The 26492-nt window shown below is 35.1% G+C and overlaps 1 protein-coding gene across 2 annotated transcripts in view; it reads right to left on the minus strand.

Annotated features, from left to right (window-relative positions):
• The window catches only part of MAP3K9_1 (mitogen-activated protein kinase kinase kinase 9), a gene marked incomplete at its 3' end in the record, with an annotated part of 35303 nt that overhangs the window by 1773 nt on the left and 7038 nt on the right, over nt 1-26492 (minus strand). The window contains exons 2-14 of one of the 2 annotated variants that reach the window (XM_051212030.1): nt 25233-25571; nt 23444-23536; nt 21785-22046; nt 21169-21332; nt 20396-20576; nt 18643-18809; nt 16761-16952; nt 13077-13557; nt 12614-12895; nt 10606-10840; nt 6332-7049; nt 4833-5151; nt 3298-3792 (exon numbers count right to left, since the gene is read on the minus strand). In XM_051212030.1, the coding sequence (XP_051072170.1) occupies nt 3770-3792; nt 4833-5151; nt 6332-7049; nt 10606-10840; nt 12614-12895; nt 13077-13557; nt 16761-16952; nt 18643-18809; nt 20396-20576; nt 21169-21332; nt 21785-22046; nt 23444-23536; nt 25233-25571 (3456 nt within the window). Of the gene's footprint in view, nt 1-3297; nt 3793-4443; nt 5152-6331; nt 7050-10605; nt 10841-12613; nt 12896-13076; nt 13558-16760; nt 16953-18642; nt 18810-20395; nt 20577-21168; nt 21333-21784; nt 22047-23443; nt 23537-25232; nt 25572-26492 lie in introns of both variants that reach the window. The other variant, XM_051212031.1, reaches the window with a different exon arrangement.

Here is a 26492-nt window from a genome sequence, read left to right on the forward strand (position 1 = left end):
TATCAGTGTCTTCACGAAACAGGTCTATGTCATCTGTGTATTCTGAGTCGATAAGTGAACCTCCTGGTAGGAGACCAATGCCCGAGAATTCAGTCGATCACTAGGTCTATGATGAATTTTGACAAAAATGGAGATAGTGGACAGTCTTGACGGATATCACTTGAGGTTGCAAAAGCAGATGACAGTTCGCCATAAATTGTGACTCGACTGGTAGTGTTCGATTAAAGAGCCTTCAAAAAGGTTTATGTACTTCTGAGATACACGTTTCAATGACAGACACTGCCACAGAACATCTCGGTCAACAGAGCCAAATGATGCTTTTAAGTCAAGGAAGACTCCGATAAGTATACCTGTGTTCCAGAATATGACGAATGGTGAATATGTGGTAAATGCAGCCACTACCAGGTCTGAAGCCAGACTGATTTTCTCATGTTTGCAGTTCACGAGTGTTAGTTAGGCGTCCGATAATTATTGAGGCTAGTATTTTAGATGCTATACTAGTCAAACTAATCCCTCTATGGTTAGCACAGGATGAGTTTAACCCCTTCTTATTTATTGAGACAATCAGTGATTGCGACAAAATGCAGAGTCTTCTGATCACTATAAGCAACAATGCAAGCATGTTCGGGATGCGATTCTCCCTCTCGAAATGCAAAATATTACTCCAGGATTGGGTAGCATCGACACCCGAACTAATGATAGGGAGTGAAGTAGTTGAGCGTGTCGACCGCTTCAATTATCTTGGAAGTCTCATCAGCCCTTGTGGTCTGGTGTGTGACGAAATCTCAGCACGGACACAAAAGGCTCGACTAGCTTTTGCCAACCTGCGTCATTTATGGCGTGGGCGAAATATCCATCTACCAACCGAAGGACGGGTTTACTGTGCAGTAGTTCATTCCGTCCTACTTTATTGCAGTGAAACATGGCCGGTAAGAGTAGAGGACATTCATAGGTTACTAGTATTTGATCATAGGCGTCTTCGAAACATTGCTTGTATATTCTGGGACTATCGAGTAAGTAACGCAGTTGTAAGGAAACGGGTACTAGGTAAGGATGGCAAACCAATTGATGAAGTAATGAAACTTCATCAGTTGAGATGGCTGGGACACGTGTTACGTATGTCCAACCACCGACCGCCCCGACGAGCGATATTTTGTGGTGTAGGAGTAGGTTGGAAGAAAGCTAGGGGAGGTCAGACCAAAACATGGCACAAATCTATGAAGTCACTGACAAGTGGACTGAGCCATATTCGTAGGTGTAGACTACCTGGTTGGGATCTGAGAGACGATAGCAACCGATGGTTAGAGACCCTGAATGACATGACTCAAAATCGTTTGCAATGGTGCAGGTGCATCCACTCTTTATGTTCTCCCAAATTCTAATCTTCTGAATTTATCATGTCCCTTTTCTTTTCCTCTTTCCAAACTTATTTCATTGGATTATACTCCTTGAATAACATCTTTAAACCCTAATCTTTCCGATTACTGCTTATACTCTTACTACCTCTACCACTGTGGGATTTGAATCGACAACTGCATCTCTGTGCTAATGTGGTACGGCGACTCAAACTGATTTACGTACGTACGAAATTCTACGTTTTTACTGACTGACTCACACTTGACTTATTAATTTCAGTTTTTGTTTATTAGTCTTAAGAGCTGTCTTGTGTTACCTACAGGCGCCTTCTTTGCCAGCTCTTTTGCTTTCGTTGCCCACCACTGCTCATGTTCGTTCATTAGACTTTTGTTTAACTTATATCTCACTTGTTTTCGCTCTTTATCGTGTTCAGAGCCTCGTGGAATGAGTTTACGAGAATCCATCAGTGCAATAGACTTAGTAGAAATCCATTGGTTTTTCGTAGTCCTGTGGTTCAAATCACTAATATATGTTACTGCTGTCTTCACAGCTGTTCGTATATCCTTCCAAGCAACATCTCGGTCATCCTTGTTTTCAGAACAACCTAAGTGTGACCTCAGTTGTTCCTGGAATCTACTTTTGGTTTCCTCGTCACTGAATTCGACTCTAATAGGTTTTCTTAATGTTTTTCCTGCGTCCAGTGAGGCGCAAGCACATGGTCGGAGTCCAAACAGGTATTCCAGACTGAGGGGCAATTTTCTATAGACCATCTCCAACGATGACTGATGGCAATATGGTCTATTTGAGTACATCGTTGTTTTGGTGCAGGGGATCGCCATGTTAGACGATGTCTCCCCTTATGCTTTTAAGCATAATTGATTTTAAAAATAATAAGGAGAGAAAAAAATTATTATTCAAAAGGTCAAAACAAACAAATAATCTTCCATCACGTGTAAACATTAACTAAAAAACCTGTTAATCATAATCCATCATTAACAAAAATTGTGGCTACATGACAATATCGAGGCAATTTATTCAGGATGCACGTGTTAGTAGAGACCAATTAACTGCAGTCCTGAATAGCAAATATGAAAAATCACAAACTCTTACTAATATGTAAAAAATGTCTTAAACAGTATAGATATATTAATGATCCGATCTAATTTATTTTTCTTAATATTGAGTAAATTATGAAACAGGCTTGGAGATAAGAAATTAGACATCTAACGCAAATGAACCTAATCCATTCGTCATATTGCATTATCGTTTCACAACATTCAACGAATTCATTGATTTATCAGGGTACCGGATCGAAAACGAATGAATAGGGACAACCAGAAAGGGTATAAATGTTAGGATGTTTGACGAATATTGCAAAACGTTAATGTTGGGGTTAACTAATATGAAGTGTTAACTTGAATCAGTTTATAAGCGAAATGAAATTGATATAAATGATCAGAATAAATATAGTCAACATGGGGTGAGCAAGAAAATAATGGAATAAAAATCAGAAATTACGTAACCATATCATTTCGCTTATAAACTGATTCAAGTTAACACTTCATATTAGTCAATCGCAACATTAACGATGTTATTCGATTTTATATAACAAACGATTCTTGATTCACATATTACAATTTTAAAAGAATATTGCAAAAGTAAACACCAATAGTCAACAACAACAGCATGTATAAAGTAACACCATATTCCTTGTAGAAAAGTAAATGACCTAAAACACAATGATTTCATACTCAAATAGAAAAAAAGGATCACAAAATAAAACCCTAGAAACAAACTATCGTAGGACATTAATCTAAAATTGCACTTGGGTAAATATGAGTTATCCTAAAAACCTTATCCAAGAAAAATCTAAATAATTAAGTAATGGAAGCAAGAAGGACATATATTTGAATAAATAAAGCAAGTGTACTAAAAACTAACCTCTCCTTTTCCCTCATTATCTGAATATGGTTGAATTACGTTACTTAGTTCCCCGGATTCAACTGGCACAAGAGTTACACGATCATAATCTTCTCGACAGGTATCAATATTTACATTAAGATTGTGGGAGTAGTCATTATTTTCTGGGGGCTTATCTGAATCATTTAAATGTATTTTTGAAGGTGAATAAAAGTTTTGGGGCTGTTGAGAGTGTTTTGGAGGTGAAGAAGAGAAATGTAAAATAAAATTGGGATAATCTAACTCATTTGCATCATCGTAACTTTCAAACTCTGATCCAGATTCAGATTTTGAGTCGTTCTCAATGAACAATGCATGAATATTTGGATAAACACCAGAATTAGAAAAAGATTGATTGTCGCTGGAACGTTGGAGAGAATTAGATTGAGATGTCTGATTTGAATAGGGGGAATAACAAAATTCAGGATCTTCAGATGGTTCATAAATGGTCCGATTAAGAAAGCCGTCTTGTGTTGCCTGCAATGAAGTTTATGTAAATGAACAAAGATAACTACTGAAAAAACGTTGACTATTATATTGGGCCATTTCTTTACACGCTTTTACAGACAACAGTCAAATGAATATTCCAAACTAGAAAGCATCATACTAACAAACTTTGCTGGATCTCCTTTGTTCCTAAAATATCACGAGTTTGGGTATCACTAATTCTGTACAACTACTCATTGATGACGAGAAAAAAACAACAATAACTCGGACTGATTCTGTAGGGGAAGTTACTTGTAGATTGGTGCGTCAACTTCTTAGTTTATCTTATGCCTAAATTAGAAAGTATCTTCCACACAAATGAGAACCGAAATATGTTAAGACGGATGAATCCTAACGCGATTGATTTCAAATGCTAAAATGAAGACATTTAAATACTCAACCAAACTGACACGATATGCTTACACAATGAAAATCCAAAATGAATAGAACCCAAAAAAGGAACTGTTCATTTTACAAGAAATTATCTATTAGTCCAAATTCCTCAAAAGAAATAAGGAATTAATTCATAAACATTATATGTTACCACTATTTGACAGTGTTTGATTTTATAATCATAAAAATGACTTGAAAACCCAGAGCCAAATGTTGTATAAACGATAAATGGTCTACAAAAAAGCTCACCTTTAAGTACGCATCACGTGACATACCAACAGGATTCATTGATACGAGAGAATGAGAAAACTGATTAGTAGAATTTCTTTCGATTGAATGACCAGAAGACTCAGATACTGAATGTTTATCTACTGACCTTAAACAATCCGAAATCATACTCGACTGACAATCAATTGACAATTTTCGGCACGATAAAAACGAACAGAATGAAGAGCATATATCTTTATGTAACTCTTTACTATGCTCAAATGACCACCTTTGTGCTAAATGTGAAGATGGTATGTATGGCAATGTTGTCTTAATAGTGGCTACATCTATGTCATTATTTCGTGTGTTATTTTGACAATAGTCAATGCAAACAGAAAGATGAGGACAGTAAAATGCATTATTTAAGTTACCTGTGGATTCATTTTTCTCAACTATTTCCATTTGATTATTATTACATAAACTACAATGAGTATATTGCTGGGAATTATTGTTACTATTATCACTGCGCTTGTTTTGCTTACACTGTTGTTGCCCACCTATTTTTTGATTGATATCTTTCAAAAAATTATCATGTTGAAAAGTGAAATAGTTTTCTCGCTTATCACTTGAAATCATTTCATTTGATGGGATGATTGGAAAATTGGAATGATTTATTTCCTTCATATTTGGAGATGGATTAGGTCGTCTTCCACTTCCTGCTAGCATACCGAGAAATGGTGAATGTGGGTCCTATACACAAACATGGAAAAGTTACACAAATATAGCGCGAAAACCTATGATTTTAACAGACGAAAATAGTTGCTTATTTAGACGTTCAATAATACAGAACAATATACACTGAGATTTTTTACGCAGGTACATAATGCTGGAGAAGAGTATATTGGATGTCCAAACGATCAGCAATACTAAAAACAAAAATTGTTTAAAATAGGATACCAAAAGCGCACACTTTAAAATGAATGCAACGTTTAGTCCAGGACATCAGACATTGTGATTAGATGTTACATCATCTCTGTCAGCTAATAAAACTATGTCCTCTAATTCAGTTACGCTCTGCAAAATATCTACAAGTACGCGATCCCTTATTTGAAAACTTAGGAAAAATATGGCTCAAAACTACGTTGAAATTATGTTTGATTCAGATGAGAACTTTTGATATGACCGGATGAAAACGACAAAATTACAGTCTTTTACTCATTTTGATTTTTGGTCAACATCGTTGCCGCTTTTCATTCAGTATAATAATTACTCAGTGAAATATTTGTTTTATTTTCCAGTGTGATATTTTATCTGACATAATATTAGTTATTTGAGAGTGATGTTTATTAAAGATACGATATTCTTGTATTTAGTTAACGTAAACTATGCCCAGCATAATACGCAGCATGTGATTTGTTATAATTCTAGGTATTTTTCATATATGTATCCCAACGTTGTTCGTCACTTACGGACTTCAACCCAATACTTTATTACTTTAAATGCCTGACGCGTTATCGCCATAGCTACTGACTCAAGATAGACAATACCTTGTACAATAGGGATGAGTTAAAATTCTATTTTAAAAGCTTGGATCTTCATGTTGTTGGTGCTAAAGACTGTAATTGGCCAGACTCTTTTGGTAAACGTGCATCCTGAGCGGATTGTCTCGATACTGCCATTAAACAACAAGTAATCCGAGTCTGCTTAAAAATGATTGTGACCGATGACAATAACCAGGCAATCCATCCACGATGTATATATCATGAAAGCGATTAAATGATTGTAGTTCTTAAGATCAACACCGAAAAGATTTGAACTTTTATAACTTAATCTTCATTGCAAACAGTTCCAAAATTTACCATACAGTTTCAAAAACTTAAAAGGTAAAAGCTGATGGATAAAAAATAGGACTTTATTATTGGATTCTTACCCCGAATTCAACTTGATGATCTGGAAACTTTTCACATGGATGGATAAAGTCAAGGCCCATATTTACACAAACAGGACATTTTAAAGAAGTATTATATTTATAATTGCGACGACGATCAGCGCTCTGTATACGTCGTGTGTTTTGAATTGAAAATTTATACTTGCGCTTTTCAATAGGACAGACTGAATTACTTGAGAAAACATGCTGAAAATCAGATTCGCTGTGTCCGAATAATAGTGATGAGTTAGCAGCATTTCTCACTGAATTCTTCTGTCTACTATAACTCTGACTCGATTGTGAGGTATAATATGAAACAGGATAAATCTTTCCAAAATTATGGGACGAACGTGGTGTAGAATAGAGAGGAATTAACGAATTCGCTTTCCTGTCATCAATATCAGGTTCAACACCCCAAAAACAAAAGGAAGCTAGAAGACGAAATGCTGACAACAACACATTTTCAACAGTTGAATTTCCAGTGGGGTTCAAGAAATAAGAGCTTTCAGTAATATCTGAGCTAAAACAAGCAGTAGGGGGTGTTGTAGTAGACAGAGATCTTCCATAATAATGTTGAGTACAACCAGATGTTAGTAACGGCATAGAAGGGTCACAAATAATACAAAGTAATTCGTTAAGTTTCCCTTCGAGTAAACTTTCATCAGGATTACTCTTGAGCTGATCGTTGATTTTAGGATACCGAGTAAAAAAGGTAACCGGTCTGCAATAGATATTATCAATAAAATAAATAAGAGTGAATAGTAAAACAATGGAATTAATATATATATATATATATATATATATATATATATATATATATATATATATATATATATACCATTCAGCGATCATTACAGTAAATTTATCATAAGTAGAAATAAGAAATTTACTATCAACAAATATACTTGTTACAAAGAGTAGTAGAAATCTTGCTACAAATTGGTCATTTCCAAACATTTCTTCATAACAATGAAACGAGCGCTGATAACGTTGTCTAACACAATGAAGCCGCCGTAATCAAACTATCTAAATGAATTCAACAGTACTAAAATCTCGGTCAATCTACCAAGCGAAATCATTATTTAAAAAAAGACTAATCCCGAAAGAAGATATGATTGTGTTCTTCGATTTGTTTTATTCCTAAAATATATGTATCAGTTATCACAAATCCATGTATACTTAACTGGTTGATATAAATATCATCGAGAAATTACTGAGAAATCGATTGAATAATAATTGTGATTCAATGAATTAATTTCTATTATTTGAGTGGTTCGTGAAAAGTAGTTCGATTTGAGGATAGTTTCCGACACGAACCGAAACCGAATAAGAATTTAATGGTCTGCATTTCCAATTTTAGAACCGTTAGTTTTAATTTCTAGTGAGGTTATAAGAGAGCATTGATCAGGAATCCCAGACTAGGTTGAAACTAATGTCCAGTGTTATGGTTTTCAATGAGTTTTCATTTGATGACGGTCGGTGACGAAAAATATCTCTAAATATCTTAGACATAACTCAGCAGTCACGTCCAATTACATGTATTAAAGCAATTAGTCCCTTTGATAAATTTTGATAATGTAATAAGAAGACGAAGATTATCAGAACTATGTGATACATTTCGAACAATCTGATCACACGTATACTTGTTAATAATCTTTATATATAAAAATAAAAGGTCAACTAAAATAGAAATGAGGTAAGAGGATAATAATAAAAGTAATAATAATAATAATGTGAACACAATTTGAAACCTAATCACTCTGGGTAATAAGCCAATATTACCAGGGTAGGTTTAAGGTGACAACAAACTGTTTTTGAATACAAAAAGGGGGTTTGAATTTTCGTATGGCTAAGGCTTCAATAAACCTTAACATACGCCCTTTTACACTCTTATACAACACCACAAAAGCCGAGTTAAGATCAATTTTATGGCCTGTTACGATATGTATATCCTCTGCTCTTATTGGGTCACTTGACTGTATTTGTTTCTGCAACCATTTTGGTACATGTTCACACACCCTAATTTTGAGATCACGATTGCTCCTCCCTATGTATGTGTGACCACACACACATTTAAACTGGTTAACACAGTGGGATGTGACACAACCGTTTTCATGTCTTTTAGGTTTTGGATGAAGCATGCACCTTTGCTGCGCAATACGTTTTGTTGATGGCTGATTTAAGCCTTTGTTTCAGTAAAAGGCTATTTGAATCACCTCTGAATGGTAAGGTGATGTAGATAGGCTTTTTTTTTACCAAGGCTACAGTAGGTCACACTGTACCATGAACTTTCCACCTATTTATGAATTTCAGAGGATAGACATTTTCCATTAATGTTTTATATAGCAACTTAACATCATCAATGGCATCATTTGTACAAATACGAATAGGCACCTTATCGAACCACGTTTGTATTGCATAGAGCAATAACTATAATAACTAAGGTATTGACCTGTCCACGTTGGTTTTCTAAAAATGGATAGTTTGATTGAGCCATCTTCTCTTCGTGTGAAATAAGTTGGTCAACTAAAAACGTTGGTGTGAATGTAAATGAAAATCTTATTGTGGATGAGGAATAAATTTTAAAAATGTTCAGTTAGTCAAACGTGACATAGAAATTGGATGATCGTAAAGTTCTACGGCAGTGTCTGCCACGGAAAACAGTACCAAATAAGTACATTACCTTATAAAGGCTCTCTACTCGAACACAACTGGTCGAGTGAGAGCTTATGGCGAACTGTCATCAGAATTGAACACCTCAAGTGGTGTTCGTCAGGGTTGTTCACTCTCTCCATTCTTGTTTAACTTTGTCGTTGACGTACTTTTAGAGATAACACCTTCCTCATCTAAATTTCTAGGGTTTGAACTTCTACCAGGAGATTCCCTTTTTGACCTAGAATATGCTGATGACACAGTTCTATTTGGTGAAGACGCTGACAAAATGCAGAGTCTTCTGATCACTATAAGCAACAATGCAAGCATGTTCGGGATGCGATTCTCCCTCTCGAAATGCAAAATATTACTCCAGGATTGGGTAGCATCGACACCCGAACTAATGATAGGGAGTGAAGTAGTTGAGCGTGTCGACCGCTTCAATTATCTTGGAAGTCTCATCAGCCCTTGTGGTCTGGTGTGTGACGAAATCTCAGCACGGACACAAAAGGCTCGACTAGCTTTTGCCAACCTGCGTCATTTATGGCGTGGGCGAAATATCCATCTACCAACCGAAGGACGGGTTTACTGTGCAGTAGTTCATTCCGTCCTACTTTATTGCAGTGAAACATGGCCGGTAAGAGTAGAGGACATTCATAGGTTACTAGTATTTGATCATAGGCGTCTTCGAAACATTGCTTGTATATTCTGGGACTATCGAGTAAGTAACGCAGTTGTAAGGAAACGGGTACTAGGTAAGGATGGCAAACCAATTGATGAAGTAATGAAACTTCATCAGTTGAGATGGCTGGGACACGTGTTACGTATGTCCAACCACCGACCGCCCCGACGAGCGATATTTTGTGGTGTAGGAGTAGGTTGGAAGAAAGCTAGGGGAGGTCAGACCAAAACATGGCACAAATCTATGAAGTCACTGACAAGTGGACTGAGCCATATTCGTAGGTGTAGACTACCTGGTTGGGATCTGAGAGACGATAGCAACCGATGGTTAGAGACCCTGAATGACATGACTCAAAATCGTTTGCAATGGTGCAGGTGCATCCACTCTTTATGTTCTCCCAAATTCTAATCTTCTGAATTTATCATGTCCCTTTTCTTTTCCTCTTTCCAAACTTATTTCATTGGATTATACTCCTTGAATAACATCTTTAAACCCTAATCTTTCCGATTACTGCTTATACTCTTACTACCTCTACCACTATGGGATTTGAATCGACAACTGCATCTCTGTGCTAATGTGGTATGGCGGCTCGAACTGATTTGTACAAACTGATTTGTACAAAATTCTACGTTCTTACTGACTGACTGACTGAGAAACTTAGGATTTAAGGGAAGACAAAAAATGCAAGAATTTGTGAAATAACGAAATGAAGTTATATTAGAAAACATCAAGTTATCAAGTCACTAAACTTTACATTGCTGATGAATTAAGCCTACCTGCAATGAAATATGTTGTGGATATTCTGCATTGTAAATTAAAATTACTATTTCAGGTAGGTTGAGACGATAGAGTCATTAAAAAAGGTCGTAATTTTACGGAACCACATTCAATAAAACAAATCTTATACCAAGATTACAAGATAATTACTCGAAAAAACGCTTACCCAGAAGCTGAACGGCGTCTTTCAAAAAACGGTGGACTATTATTATTACGCATACGATTATCAATTCCTATGATGGGTTTTATGGGTCTACAGTGATGATATCCACTCTGAGAATGTTCACTACGATGTAAGTCATTATTCGTATCATAGCAACAGGAGTTAATCGGCGTGAAAAAATTACTAAACCCAACTGAGTGATTACTTGACTTTTGTAGGAAATCTAAATTGTTTTTACCTAAGATTCAGAAAATATGATATCAGGATGACAATCAAAAATTTAGTAGAAGAATATATTGAAAAATAATGAAAACCTGATATTTTACAAAAATCTACAAGTTGCAATGAAAACGTAAAGTCAATTAGATTTCGATAACATAGGAAACTGTTTGTCATCTTACATACCAGAACAGATCTGTGTGATTGACTTGCAGCAACATTTTAATTGTGAGGACTAGTGATACTATGAAATTGGTCGAGCTGGAGTAAGTGAAGTGCTCGAACAGACCACTTCGTGGCTGAGAAACTGCTCCAAGTGATAAAAATGTTATACAAATAGGCAAGGTCTACGGCATTATTTCTGAGGTATTCAAAATAGATGTTATCTAAAATAGATCAGTGGTGGCATTATTTAACGTTTTGAAAATCATAAGCATATTTTTTGATAAAGTGATGGGCATCTCGAGATAGAGTGGTGATTGGAGGTAGTCAACAGGAAACCCTGGACCCGGGTTTCGTGCTATTTGACACTCGTCAGCAAGGTGTACCTGTGGTTTTGAGGGGACTGGTGCTCCCGTGGCCCGTATAGCCCAGTGGTAACGTCTCTGATTGTGAAGCTGGGTGACACGGGATCGAACCCGTCAGGGAGCACCAGTTCCCTCAAGATTACAGGTACACTTTGCTAACGAGTGTCAAATAGCACGAAATTCGGGTCCAGGGTTTCCTGTTGACTACCTCCAACCATCATTTTATCTCAACATAGTGCACCCAATGTCGAGGCACCTAGACTAGTGGTCACATTCCGACTTGGTCGATAGCATTTGATCCACACTAAGAAGGAGTTAACACAGATGAAGTTGACCACCACCTAGTGATCAATCAATTGTGATGGACATCTCAATGATGACAGAAGTTTCATAACTTGATAGAACCAACCAAAGTATCTCAAGGATCTCAAAAAAACTACCCAGTGATGTACGTATAAAGATGAAACAGCGAAGGCATCTAACAACTTTGGTCTATGTAAAATGAACCCTTAGTGATTCAAGAACCACTTCTCTCCAACTCGATTTTAACTCCACGGTAGTAACGCTTGACATTCCCACGATTACTTAACCCGAATTCAAATATATACGAACCAGTAGTTCGTCAAGTTCAGCTGAAGTTACCGTCTCCTAGTAAAAACTAACGATTAGTCGGAAAGAACATAAATTATGTAAAGGATACGTCTTTAAAGTATTACGCGATAGTAAAAAACTCTTCTATTTGAAGAAGAGAAGTTATACGACAAACGTTTTCACTAATAAACATTGCAAGCGTCAACGGAAAACTACAGTGGTATGAAAAACCCTATCTTCATGACAGTCATCTTTCAAAAGTGGACTGAAATCATTATATGACTAGTTTATTAGGATAGATATTTCTTATTTATTACTTTAAAAGATGGCTTCGGTTCTGGCGTCCAGGCAGTATTCTAGTCTTCACACAAATCGAATGATTTGTGTAGCGCATATGTAATTGGTACCTCCTTGTACCAATGTTTATGTGTTTGAAAAAATAAATAAAATATAAGACAACACGCGGTAAGAATGAAAGTCAGAGCCTTTCCTATCAGTATTCACCGTAAGCGGAAGACTGTCAACGTCAAAAGACATAGGAATTAAAATAACATTTGCAAAGGAAACAAGTAGATAATCGTCGGAACCATCAATTTATAATAAAGGAAAAAATACATAGTTAAGAGTTTAAATCAGTATTAAAACAGCACTCAGGTAATAAAAATTAAACATACTTTCAAATTTCCGAATAAAATTTTGTTTCCTAGGCAACCGATTCAAATTTCTTTGTGAGTTTGTTTGGACATCAACAAAACGCTGTTCACGTGATCGAAGATCTGTAATATTATTTCCACTAGAATAAATACGTGGTGACTTCGGATTAGATTTATCTGTCATATTACTATCCGACTTAGTGCTCACAAACGTTCTTATTTGAGGACTGTAACAATGACCTGGTGACATATTACGATATTTGTCAGTATTTGAACCCAGTGAAGAGCTTGTGATTTTAGCAGCTGGAATGTAAAACAATGTGATACTTTATTAAACTTCCTTAAAATAAAACCGAGATAGCGAAATAGTATTTCAAAACATTCTTTTTCTTAAGAAGTACCCTGAGAAGTTATGTGGTGCTAAACATTGAAATTATAAGTATCATATAGTGGAAATAATTTAACAGATGCAAAATAAACTTACAAGGAAATAACCGCATCGTTGACTCGCATAATCCTTGACCAGTAAACCAATCTGAGTCCACATGAACCACATGTTTCATATCTGTGGGAGGTGAGATTAAAGGTATTCCACCTTGACTACAACCAACTCGACTGGATGTGTCACGTGAAATCGATTGAGTTTCATCACAAAAAGAATTATTCAAATCTGAAGAATTATTTGTATTTACATTCAAATGTGAACGATTATTAGAAGTATATTGTGAAGAATTAATTGACCGTTTAAGATCCTTTACTTGGAAATTATTAGTGGACGAAGTAGCTGAATTAACGTAGTCATTATGTGTGGAACATGGATTACCATTAGTTCCCCATCGCTTAAAAATACTACGAACAAACGGACGTTTTCTAGGTGGAGGAGGTTTGGGTTGAGCAGTTTGAATTTTATGAGTAGGATCTTTAAAATGATTAGCAGCCAGTACAGCCAAAAACATAAAATGTTGCTGAATATTCAGTAAAAAAAAAACTCGATGACAAGCAATAAACGATTATTAAAATAATTTTAAATTGAGTTACTGATTTGGGTAGAAATAACAGATTTCGGATTTATAAATCTATCTAGGTTGTTTAATAAGTTTTGATGACCATGAAGTATTGTATTCTGCGGGTATACATAACATTTTTTACATAATATTAGAGAAATTTGATATTGCGCCTGAATTTATAAATTTAGAGACCATTTACAAAATATCAAGAATCTAAAATACATATATCCTGGAGTTATTTGCGTTTCACAACTAATTTACATTTGTATGGTAAATGAAATCGTTCACTTTAACACTGCGGTCAGAAACGCTACCATGACGCCATTAAATGATAAAACTAATAAATAGGACTATGTCAAGTACTAAAATTAGTCGTTGGATGTTAATCACTCGTGCAACCAAGTCCTTATTACTGAATCACACCATCGTCAATCAGTCATTTAAAATGTAGGACCAGGCACATATATGCATCAGTCCAAGTTACCACACCTCATTAGCACAAGATGAACACCGTATTCATAAAAGTAGTCACTTCAATGTCAGTAATGTATAAAAGAAAGATTGTGTATAAAGATATGATACAGGAAGAAAGTATTGGTTCGTATAAAGCAAGGCATAAAGTAGTTTTAATCTCACGGTTTAAGGGAAGACAAAGAGTATATACACCTACGCCATTATGATTTATTCTGAACCATGTCATCCAGAGTCTCCAAACACTAGTTACAATAGTCGCGTGGACTCCAACCAAGTAGTTTGTATCTACCAACATGGCTTCTTCTACCCCCATACTTAGTTCTATGCCTACACTCGCCAGTTCACGAGAACTTGCCGCCAGGTCGCCAGATAAACGGAGGGTATATCTCGTCTGTCCAACGTTTCGGCTAGGTGAGGACAAGTGGATGACCACACTAGGATTCTGTGTGCACATTTTGGAGACACAGCATACACCAATGGTACGAGATTCTAGGGTTCTAGCCAAGGGGGCCTGCTGGCCGATTTGACATAGGGTACGTTGAAAGTCCCGATGTGTAGTTTGGGTTGGAGTTTCAGGAGACCTGAAACAGTAGTTAGCGCACTAAAATCGTTGGTCATGTTGGTACTTAAGGAGGAAGTTTAGAGTTGATAGTCGAGGTAGGTAGACTAATAGAAATTAGAGAGAAATTGATCATGAATACATTGGTCTTGAGTGTTGTTATAGGTATGAGGGTGATTATCACTTCCCGGTTGCCCACACAACGGAAGGGTTCTTCTAGAGGTATCTGGGAAGGGAATTGGGCTATAATTGGTTTTAGTGACCTGAGAGCGTGACCGCAGTGTCCAATAGACAACTACTTGAAGCCGGTCACACACAACCTTTTTGTAATTTTTAAGTTCGCCCCGTACTTGTTAAGACCTTACCGCCAGCGACAGAAATCCGTGGAAAGAGCAAGGTTTGAATTTTTAGGGTTGACCTTTCCTAACCCCACCCTTAATTTGTGGGAAGGCGGCATCGCTATTATGCTGGTTGTCTGAGGGAAACACCTTTTACAATCAACAGTACGGCTTCGCCCTTGGATCTCAGGTTTATTGCTTTTAGTCTTACAACTCTCCAATCGACCTGCGTGGTAAGGTAAGACCTTGAGGAACAATTGTTCTAGCCAGTATAGCTCGATTGCTTCATCACAGTAGACAAGCCCGACCACCACGTCAAGGCAGTAACACCATCGATCGCCGGATCAGTGTGATCTTTAAATTAACTGAAATCACACTATCGTATAGATATATATTATTACCGTAAGGTGTATTTAGGTCACATTACGAAAAAAAATAATGAGCGTTGAAAACCCCTATTGTGATTCTTTGATTAGCTGGCAATATTTCGGTATACAAAGTAGCACAATTACACTGGTTATCGTAGATGACTTACACAGGTAAGAATTAAACTACTTGCAAATATTTCCAAGAATACAAATGACAACGAGAGATAAAACGAGAAGGGTAAAATAGATAAGATATACATCACAAAGAAAAAACATTTCATTCACGTACAAAAACACAGAACAAAGTGTTATTCATTCTTTGTGTTGCTTCGTGAAGAAATCCTCCCATTTTTAAACAGAGAGAATTGTATGATATACGACGCAAATACACTTTAATATTAAATATACAAACGCGTCATTCTTAAAACAATACGACAGGATAAAATTAATGGTTACAGGAAAAGAAAACACTCATGTAGGAATATTCTGAAGAATTATTTCAATTTTTCTGTTTTTCTACATTACTGACATAAATTACCTAGAGGAAATTACGATGCAAACAACATCCACTACTTATGTGCATAACCAATAATTTTACAGCATTACACATTACCATAAGTCATGTAACCATTCGGATCCTATCTATAGTGAAACAGGGACAAGTGCTTTTATTACAATAGTTTTCATTTTATAGCATCGTATTATAAGTTGATAGTCAATCTATGTATTGTTTTTCTTAAACACAGTCAAAAGTAGGAATTTGAAGAGAATATATAAGGATGAAATTTACAGAACAGAATAAAACAACGAATCGATTGTTTCCATAGTCATTATCATCAAACTTGAGTTAGCGAAGTCCGAACTAATAATAAAAAGTAATCATTGAAGTTTTTTTTAATTCCAGACAAAATACAAAATAAAAAGAAAGAAATCCTGGGAATTCAGGACGTAACTATTGATTTATAACGGTAAGGAAATCAATGAAAAATGGATCAATAGCGATTTGTAACTAAACCCTGCGACACAAATCCACGCCCTTTCAAAAGCAAAGAACTTGTGAGTTACACTTTGAAGCAGGCATATTTTTCCAATTTAAACTTCTAATTTAGTTTGATCAACTGAAAATATGCACATTAACAAAGGCACCCTTGTAAATGTTGAACAGTTAATACTCATTGATATTCGACTGTAAATATTATCACGTGGTCAATCAATATCTACAAAGTCGGACAACAGCTGAGTTAAAAAATCTCATGAATTACAAAATCATTCGTCTGGAAATAAGTAACCTCAGGCTAGTGGACTGTAACCCACATATCAAAATCTGATGGATAACTTATACAAAACGTTTTCTTTTTTTAATATGTATGGACAAAACCACATCTAGTAGAGAAAAAAAGGTAATCAATTTTATTAACTTACACCCATTGTGTCAGCCACTCGATTATACAATTCCTCTTTTATATGAAGTTGATGAGCTTTTTCTACTAGATCTGCTCTGACCCTATCCAGTGATTCGCGATAATCACGTAACATTTCCAGCTGTGTTAAAAGTTCTGTTGAAAAATCTAAACTTCCACTTTTGAACGATGATGATAGTGCTTCAGCTACGGTCTAACAAAGTTTTTTTTAAGAAATGAGCAATACAAAAAATTATTAAATCATAATACACTGTTTGAATGACATCTATTTAGTAGTGAGCGAAAAAGTATTTTCAGGATAAAGTTACGACAAATCTCAATAATCTGTAACTAGATAACTAGTTTTTTTGTATCATAAACATATTGTATTCCTTAATACTAACCAATACATATGAAATGTAAAAAATACTATAAACATGACAATACATAAAAGTGACAAGGTATCGCATTTGTTCTTAATTAACTTAGTGCAAACAGAAAAAACAATGGATACAAAAGAACCAAGTAAAGTTTGTGAAAAAATATGTGTACTAAGCAAAGTTAAACAGTGACAACGAACATATATAACAGGAACAATATATAATTTCGAAACGAATTTCAACGTTGGAAAAGTCCATGAAAATATTGAATGACTGCAAAGCTGAGTAACAGGTTCAAGGATTAACAGTTGAATATTTGGCATATTCAAGAATAATCATATTTTATTAAAACTGATTAAATCTTTTTAGGAACAATAACTGCTTGCACATTCTTTTCCAATTCAATTTCCCACATGGTCTTTGCCTTCTGGCCGGTTATCATTATTTTTGGTTCACTAAATTTCTGTATGCTTGAAGTTCATAATTTACCAATATGGTAATGACAATTGTACCGATTCTTTTTGTGTTGTTCGTTCTACGTCGAATATCAGGTTCCCTGCAATCCGTTTTCTTCCTGTGTCAGCCGTCGGGGTTTTTATTGGTTGTGTGTAAATGCTCTAATATGGACACACGTATACAGCCACTGCCACGGAAGTCTTACTACCTTCACGTGGCGCAGGTTTTCTTTACGGTGACAACACGAAAAGCGAGTGTCCGGCTCTTCAAACGGACTAATGGACACAGAGGATCCAACTAGGGAGGGTGGGAAACCCTTATTCCAAACCAGTGGTGCAAATGGGTTCCAGGATATTGAGGAAACAAATGGCGTATAAATCGATTGTGGTTATCGGCTACCATGGGACTGCATTTCCTAACGTTGCTCCACTGCCTTGTGGATTAGACCTGTAGGTCAAAGGCCCGGAGAGTGGCCATCTAAGAAAACCACCTGCTTCAGTCTGGGCTCCCGGGCAGTATTCCAGCTCTCACACAAATCGAACGATAAAGTGTTGCACATATATATTTGGTGTTTCTTTGGACTAATGTTTAGGTGTTTAAATAAATAAAAGTCTTAGATGATGATGATGATCAATTCGTGATGGCATAATAAATGACCTTAAATACACCATTCATAAATCAAAAGGGTGTCCACTTAAAAATAATTATAAGTTCCTGGCTGATGCCTTTCATTGAAGTAATACGTGTGAAAAATGTACTACCTAAACAATTTCGAACTAGGGCATTTCAAACAATATACTATAATATTACTCTATATCAAGTTGATCATGCCTGTAAACTAACATGAATACCATTATTATTATTTTCAGAATATAAATACCATTATACATATCGATAGTAGGCTAAAACCACTGTAACTTGACGATGAAATACATAAATAATTTTTTTTCGGATAAACTATAAAATTGAACAGAATAAAGACACTGGGAATGATTTGCAATAAATAAACTCAAACCATATTAATGATTGTTCTCTTTAAAAACATTAAGATAAATAAATCCAACATACTTGTTGTTCTTCTTTATAGTGGACTGCTATAAGTTCACGCCAATCCTGTTGAATTTGAGCTAATTCACTAGGTTCTAAATCTACAAAACTGCAATCTTTGCATGATTTAAGTCGAGCCATAATATTTTCAAATTTAGGTCTACTAACAGGAGTAGGTGACCAGCAATCTAAGCATAAAAAAATTATTGTTCGATGATCATAATTATCTATACTAATGAATCGTACAGAAAACGGTTAATTATAAACAGATATGTGACGAAAAATAAGGTGCGAAATGGAGCACATAATAACATTTCTGAATCACACATCATAGAACAAAACTTAAACTGACCTACTATAAAACGATGTGAATTGCAAAGTAGACAATAAACGGCCTATATATATATATATATATACCGACCTATAACCACGGACTACATGACATCAGTTAGTCAAAGCATCAGATGATTATGCTAAAACATAATGAAATCATAGTCGACCATGGGAAACAGTTGTTCTAGTAACCGTTTCGAAGATAAAATAAATAATACCTGAATAGTCCAGAAGACAGTCCAGAATTACTAATAGTGCTGAGTATGCTAATTTCTCTTTATTTATTTTTATAGAGATGTTTAAATTCATTTTTCCAACCATAATCCACATTTTATCATTCATTATACAATAAGCTTCATTTCTTACTTTGTTTTGAAACTACCTGATAAATTTCAATGATATACTAGGATATGAGAACATCTTAATCATAGTTGAAATGATTATCTTGTACATTTCGTACACAAGTTAATCAATATTAATATATTTATTTACACAGCTTATGCTAATTTACTAACAGACAGCAGATAATACAGAATTGAGTGATTTTTCAGACATTATATTGGTGAAAAATAATGGTTCAAACTTTCAAAGAACAAAATTCAAAGTAATAAAGATTGAAAGTATCTTTTCCGTAAGAAATACAACAAAACTAATACTTCTATGTAATATGTAAGACAAATGAATATAGCATTAATTATAATTAGGATTTTTAATCCGGTTCGATGCTCGTATTCGATAAAATTTGGCAATAATTAAGTTAAAGAGAAAAAGATTACAAGAAGCATTTTGTATTTATAAGAATAAATAGAATGTTCCATATTGTTTTTATTTTACTACAAATGAATGATAACTATACAGAATTTTAGGTCTCTTAAAATACCATACATTTATGTGATAGTCATAGTAAAACTACCTTCAATCGTAAATACATTCCATAAACATATGATGTAGTAATTTTCTCGAAATTAAGGTTATTTTGGGTCATATATTCTTAGAAGAAATATAGTCCCATATGAATTTTGATGAAAATCGTCGACAAATTAATAGCATGTATATATAGGTATAAATGACAGCATTGACTCCCATATACTTATCAATACAGGTTTACATTATTAATTTTGATAACGAGTACAGGTTGATGTATCCGAAGTTAGTGACATTTTTGTATGGGAACAAAACAATACAATCTACCTTCTCTGATTGGAACATATGACGTGAATTTGGAATTTACCAACTGAAGGCTTATAGATCAAAGAACTTAAGAACAGTAAATAGTAGATCCGAACCCTGCTCAATCTACTCCGGTTTGAGCAGCTAAGTAGTGGGACTAGCAATCATACAAATAATGTGGCTTAAAGCTTAGCATATCAACCTATACTTAGTAAATGATTTACGTTCAACTTAAATATTACTGTCTTATACAACCCAAAGTGCAACAAACCTTTAAGTAATTGGACAAAGAGATCTGGAACGCCTGGTGGTATGTACAGGGTATAATTATACATTGCAATAATAAACAATAATCTAGGTTGCTCCATTGCGCGAAATGGTATATCTAATGTAAGCAACTCCCATAACACAACACCATATGACCAAATATCCGATTTAAAAGAAAATCCCTCCTAAAGTCAAAAAATAATAATTCGAACAAATTATGGCTGAATAGGACTATTCATTCATTCCATATGTCATTTATAATGGTAATATTATGTATGAATAGATAATATGACCTTACAAATTTGCTGCAAATAAAACTGAAAGCTGAATATTTTCCAAGAAAAGACAAACTAAGTTTTACAAGAAACAACTTTTCTCATTCAACGTAAATTCAAACATGCAAACAACACAGCAGTCAATAATACATGTCGAACTTCAAAGTGAATGATAATTATGACAAAAGCTTGAATACGATAATAGAAAAACATTCCAAGGAAAACTACCAAGTGATAGATTTCAGGATCACAACAGCTTTTCGAATCATAAGTACGGCAAACATGCTTTCATTTCTAATTAACTAGAAACATATATATTTACATTTTGTTAGTCCATTAGGTCTGACATCATGTTGTTCGTTCACAAACAAAGATGTGGTTGGGTTCTACAGTGTGCTTTTCAATTTTGTTATATTATCGAGATAAGTAGTTTTAATTAAAGTAAGTTATTCCGGCAACTTTCCAGAACAAAATATTCAATTATAAGAAAATAAGGACTAACTTGACGACAAACTTCTGGAGCTGCATATGCAACAGTGCCTAGTTTAGACTGTTGTGGCGCTAGTTGACTAGAACGACAAGCCATTCCGAAATCAGTTATCAATAGGGTACACCTTTGAAGTTCATTTAGAGAAAATGGTTTCTGAATAGCTTCTCTGATAAGAACTAAAAACAATAATAGAAAACAAATAGTTAATCTTAAAATTAACTTATCAACAAGGAAGAATACTGTAAACGTCAATAAATAATATTACTTAGTCCCTGATTTCAAGTATTTAACTTGAAACATTTTCTAATGGAAAATAATTCAAAAACAAATACACTGATCCATTGCTTTGAATGACTGGTTTACATTGTAATAAAACCTTTTGATCAATATGCCTTCGTAACATTAATGCCTTCACCCTTTATTTAAAAGCGATTAATAAGATTTACCTAACCTCATGAGTAAGATGAGTTCACATTCGAAGACAAAACAGACCTAAACAAAGATTAAAGTCAAAAAACCGACTGCAAAGGAGAATAACTGAAAATACTTCCTACAAGAAATACTTTTTACCACAATAAATTAACTTATTCTTAGCATTTCTCAAAACGAAAACGACCTAAAGACTTACTGTTAGATGATTTTAAATCTCGATGACAAATTCTGGCATCTGTATGTAAATATGCCATTCCACTAGCGATCTGTAATGCCCAATCAAGTAGAACAAGGGGACCTAATAAAGGTCGTTGATTGAGAACCATGTTCAGAGAACCACCATAAGCATATTCCATTACAAGTGCTGGGAAATTAGAGCTGTCTAACCTGCAGATCCCATAAAATCTCACAATGTTCCGATGAGATAATCTACACATATGCAAGGCTTCATTGTCTACCTATGAAAAGGATGACAATGAAGTGTTAACGAATAAGTAAGACAGGTGTAACACAACTAGGTTTATCAGATACTCTTATAAAATGAACTTTGTCAGTATTATATGTGATTTTCTTTTAATATACTTGGTAAATGGAGTGAGCCCGAGGGCCAAACAATAATTTGCTGAAGACTATTTCTAGTAAAAACATAAACGAACGAGGTTGCAGCTGATCTTCAACTTTCAATTGCCGGTAATGATTTTCGAGTCTCACGCCCTCTAGTCCGGTCTGACAGCTGACTAAGGTTTGATTTAAATAAATGAACTTGATAAAACTTGGTGACGGCCTCTCAGATTTCCCTCTTCTTAAAAATGAGAATTTGATGTCAGATTTAAGAAAACAAAAAAAAACTAGTTGGATGTGGCGAAATCGTTACCGCAAGTATACTTAAGTAAAATTAACAATAAATTTTTCCGTTTTTTTGTTTAAAAATCATTGCCATCGTTGTAATTAGGCGTTGCGAAACCAAGCATTTTCGTTGGTGTGCCCAAAAATCAAATAAACCATTTCTATAAGTTGGACGGTAAGGAGCTATTCATAACAAATCACGATCGTATAACGATATGTTCACCTAACTAATGAGTTTCATAATCTCCGAATTTATTTTTTATTTATTTTAACACATAGATTTTGATACAAGGAGGCACCAAATGCATATGCGCCACACAAATCTCATTCGATATGTTTAAGGGCTGTGATACTGCCCGGGTGCCCAAACCGAAGCACGTGATGTGCTTAGGGGGCCACACCCGGAGCCTTCGACCTGAAGGTCTGATTCACAAGGCAGTGGAGCATCGTAAGGAGATGCAGTCCCATGGTAGCCGGTGACCAACGACTGGTTCATACGCCATTTGTTCCTTCAGGATATTGAAGCCCATGTGCACCATTGGTTTGGAATCAGGGTTTTCCAACTCCCCTAGGTGGACTCTCCATGTCCACCAACCCGGTTAAAGCGCCGGACATTCGCTTTTCGTCCTCTCAATTTCGTAAACAACACACCCGCCACGATAAGGCAATGAGTAGGACTTCCCCGGCAGAGGCTATATAGGCGTGGCCATGTGAGAGCATTTCGAGAGGGAGAGCGGACTCTCCCCACTCTAGGCCGTACCAGGGCATTTGGGGGCAATCTCCGAAACTTCAGCCACACAGTTCGTTAACAAACAAACAAAGTATGGATTCCTAGACGCTGAATGTCAACAACTGTACTCGATGGTTTTCACTGCTCATTTACAAATACTTATTTGACTTCATGTTAGAAACTCATTTCTAAAAAAGGGACAGTTAGGCAAATATGTTTTAAACATTATAGTTAGTGAGAATATTTAATTTATCAGGCTAATGAAAAACAAAAATTCACCTGATTTGTAGCTAGATCAAATACTTTTAGTGCAATATCCTGTTCACGCCAAAGACCTCGATAAACTTTTCCAAATGCTCCTGAGCCAATAAACTGTAACAGAAGTGAATAATACGAGTACAGTTAATTAACGAAAATAATTTTATCTAATAGAAGAAAAAACCCCAACCCATTTATATGTTAACAAAACTAGTATGTGGCATGGTTTAATAGAAAACCATACTAACCAGTAAAGAAGCCATTTTAATCATTAAACGCCGTTAGATAAAATGCTATTAAGCTCTAAATCAATGTGTACCATAGCCAAACAACAACAAAACTAAACTTGAGAAGACTAAGAGGAAGAAAATAAGTCTGTATGTGACAAACTAAATGGAATTCATAACTTTTAGCCATAGCACTTACTTCTTTTAACCACAATAAATATTATCAAAGCAAATAGTGTGCTCGATTAGAGCATTCGATAATTTTTTAAGGAAACAGATATGAATTTTATGTATTTCATCACCATATTTTAAACTTTGAAGAATATTACCCTACAAGATTTCCAGCTTGTTGTCCACTTAAAGACGTCTGATCACCTTTATTACCTTTCTTTACATGAGGCGTCCAAACCACAACAGCTACGTCAGAAGAAAGAAGCAAACAAATGAAAACTGGGTAATTCTCAAAAGTAGAGTTTAGATACAACACAAACATTCTATATACCCGATACACGCAAACGACAGACAAACTCTAAATCTCAGTGAAAAAGTATAAATTACTTTTTGAAAGGCCTCAGGCAATTAAATAATGCTACACTACTACTCTTGGAAATCTAAATGTGAGGACCGCCCACGGATGAACTCAGGGAAGTTCTAAGAGTCTCAGGAAGAGCCGGAGACATTCCATCCAATCATCTTTTGGAATAGCATTCCAGAATCTCGACGTGTAGCTTCCCTATTGGACAAAAACTAAAAACCACTGAATGCAGATTGGATGATTATAATGATGATTTCACTTTTACTAAAAACTATAAATACAACAACACAATGCAATTTCATACTGCGTACGTTAAATTCAAATTTCCGCTTGTTCCTCATAGAAGTACTGAACTTATTGGGATTAGTAGTATTTCATTAGACAATTTCGAATTCGCATGTGACCTTCAAATGTAGGTATTCGTACGTCACTAATATTTGGTCGTAAGTTTTTTCGAAACATTGATCTCGCATTATGGGACAATCTATTGAGCGATGTTAAGGTTGGACGCTAGGTACTAATTAAAAATAGTAGATCGATTGATGAGGTTGCAAAATGTCATCGACTTAACTGGTTGAGATATGTATTAAGTATCCCAAAATACTGGTTACCACGACATCCAATGTCGGCAAGACTAAGGACAAGTTAGCTCGTAAAGTCATCGACTGTTGACTTGAGACATTTTGGATAGTTAAGACTTTCTGACTGGAGTTCAGAAAATTATCCTGATCAAAGTTTGAAGATACTGCGTAACACGGATCAAAATCGGGCACAGTGGCATATATTAGATTATGAGTTTCAGAATTATTTTATTTAATACATTAATTCACTTATTTTCGAACCACATGACCTGTTTAATATTTTCTACCATCACTGATATTAATGACAACTTTATATCGCTTTGCTGATGTAGTGGGAAATGAAACCGACACATTTATACCAGGTTTTACTTTTACTATGACCAACTGGCGAAAATTTCACTAATCAAATAAATATTGCCTGAATACTCTTAGACAAACTTTTTATTTTACTTTGCAATAAAACGCACCTGTTGTTGCACTAACTCAGTAGCAGGAATTGTTCTAACATGACCGTGTCTAAGGATTACGTCACTGTCAGGTAACTTTTTGTCGAGAGATATCTCTTCCTTTGTTTTTACAGTTATAGTTTTGTCCGTATTGTTACCTATCCCAAATGTGACATCATTCCATTTATTTGGTTCAAAAGAATTAGCTTTCATTTCATTCGCTCCTGAAGATTCACTGTTTGCAATGTCATCTGCATTTAAAACATATCCACTAGGAAACACACCAACATAACCTGTTTTTGGTTCTTGGCCAACCCACCATCCTTCAGCTCCAGAATGTCGACAGTCTTTGGACAAAATCTGTAGTAGATTCAAAAGATTCAAAAACCAGAACCAATGAAATGTAGAGAGTATCAACTCACGAATTGATTTCCTAGAAGTGACAAACTCGAAAACTTTAGCAACATATGATTTTAAATTCTCGAATAACAATGTTGTAGATACTTACTTACTTACTTAGTAGAACGAAAAGTGATGTAAAAGCCGTAAAACCTAAAATGTTATTTTATAAGCAAACACTAGATTGGGTCGTAACAAGAAATAACCAGAATTCTTCGTAAATTAAAACGTAACTTCTTAACTGAACGAAATCTAAGTTGACTGCTTTATTAAATACACTTTATCTTTTAGTAAAAACAATCCCTGTTTATTTATCTATTGATCACATGACCTTTTCTTATGTTGTTTATTCACAGTATTATCATTTCAGTTATGTGGTGAAAACTTCCACTAACCTGTAGTACCAAATTTTTGTTAGGAATATAATACAAAACAGGACTTAAGCTGTTGAGGTTTAATATATTGATATCTTACTTGAATAAGATGGGTTTCCGAGGCAGACGATAGCACAAAAAGATTTTGAACTGAAAAAGTGAAACATTCTTCTCGTCCATGCATACATCAGAAGAAAATTTCACCAATTGTTTCGAAAAACAAGGTTATAACCTGTTTTAAGACTGAAGGTTATGATTAACTTTAGGCTTTAGGAAGTATATCTATTTTTCACAGCCATAGAAGCAGTGACTGGAATGTACATACATTATTCTATACATGGGGATTGATTCACCTTGGAAATAGCGTTAAGATCCTGTGCTTTGAAGATATCAGAAATCATTCTATAGTATATGGCACTTCTTTATATTCACTGAAATCTCTCCACTACAAAGTGGAGAAGACTGATTGAACAAATTTCAGGATGACAGAGTTTAAACTCGTGTCCAC

The sequence above is a fragment of the Schistosoma haematobium genome, chromosome ZW (genome assembly GCF_000699445.3).
Source record: "Schistosoma haematobium chromosome ZW, whole genome shotgun sequence".
NCBI lineage: Eukaryota > Metazoa > Platyhelminthes > Trematoda > Strigeidida > Schistosomatidae > Schistosoma > Schistosoma haematobium.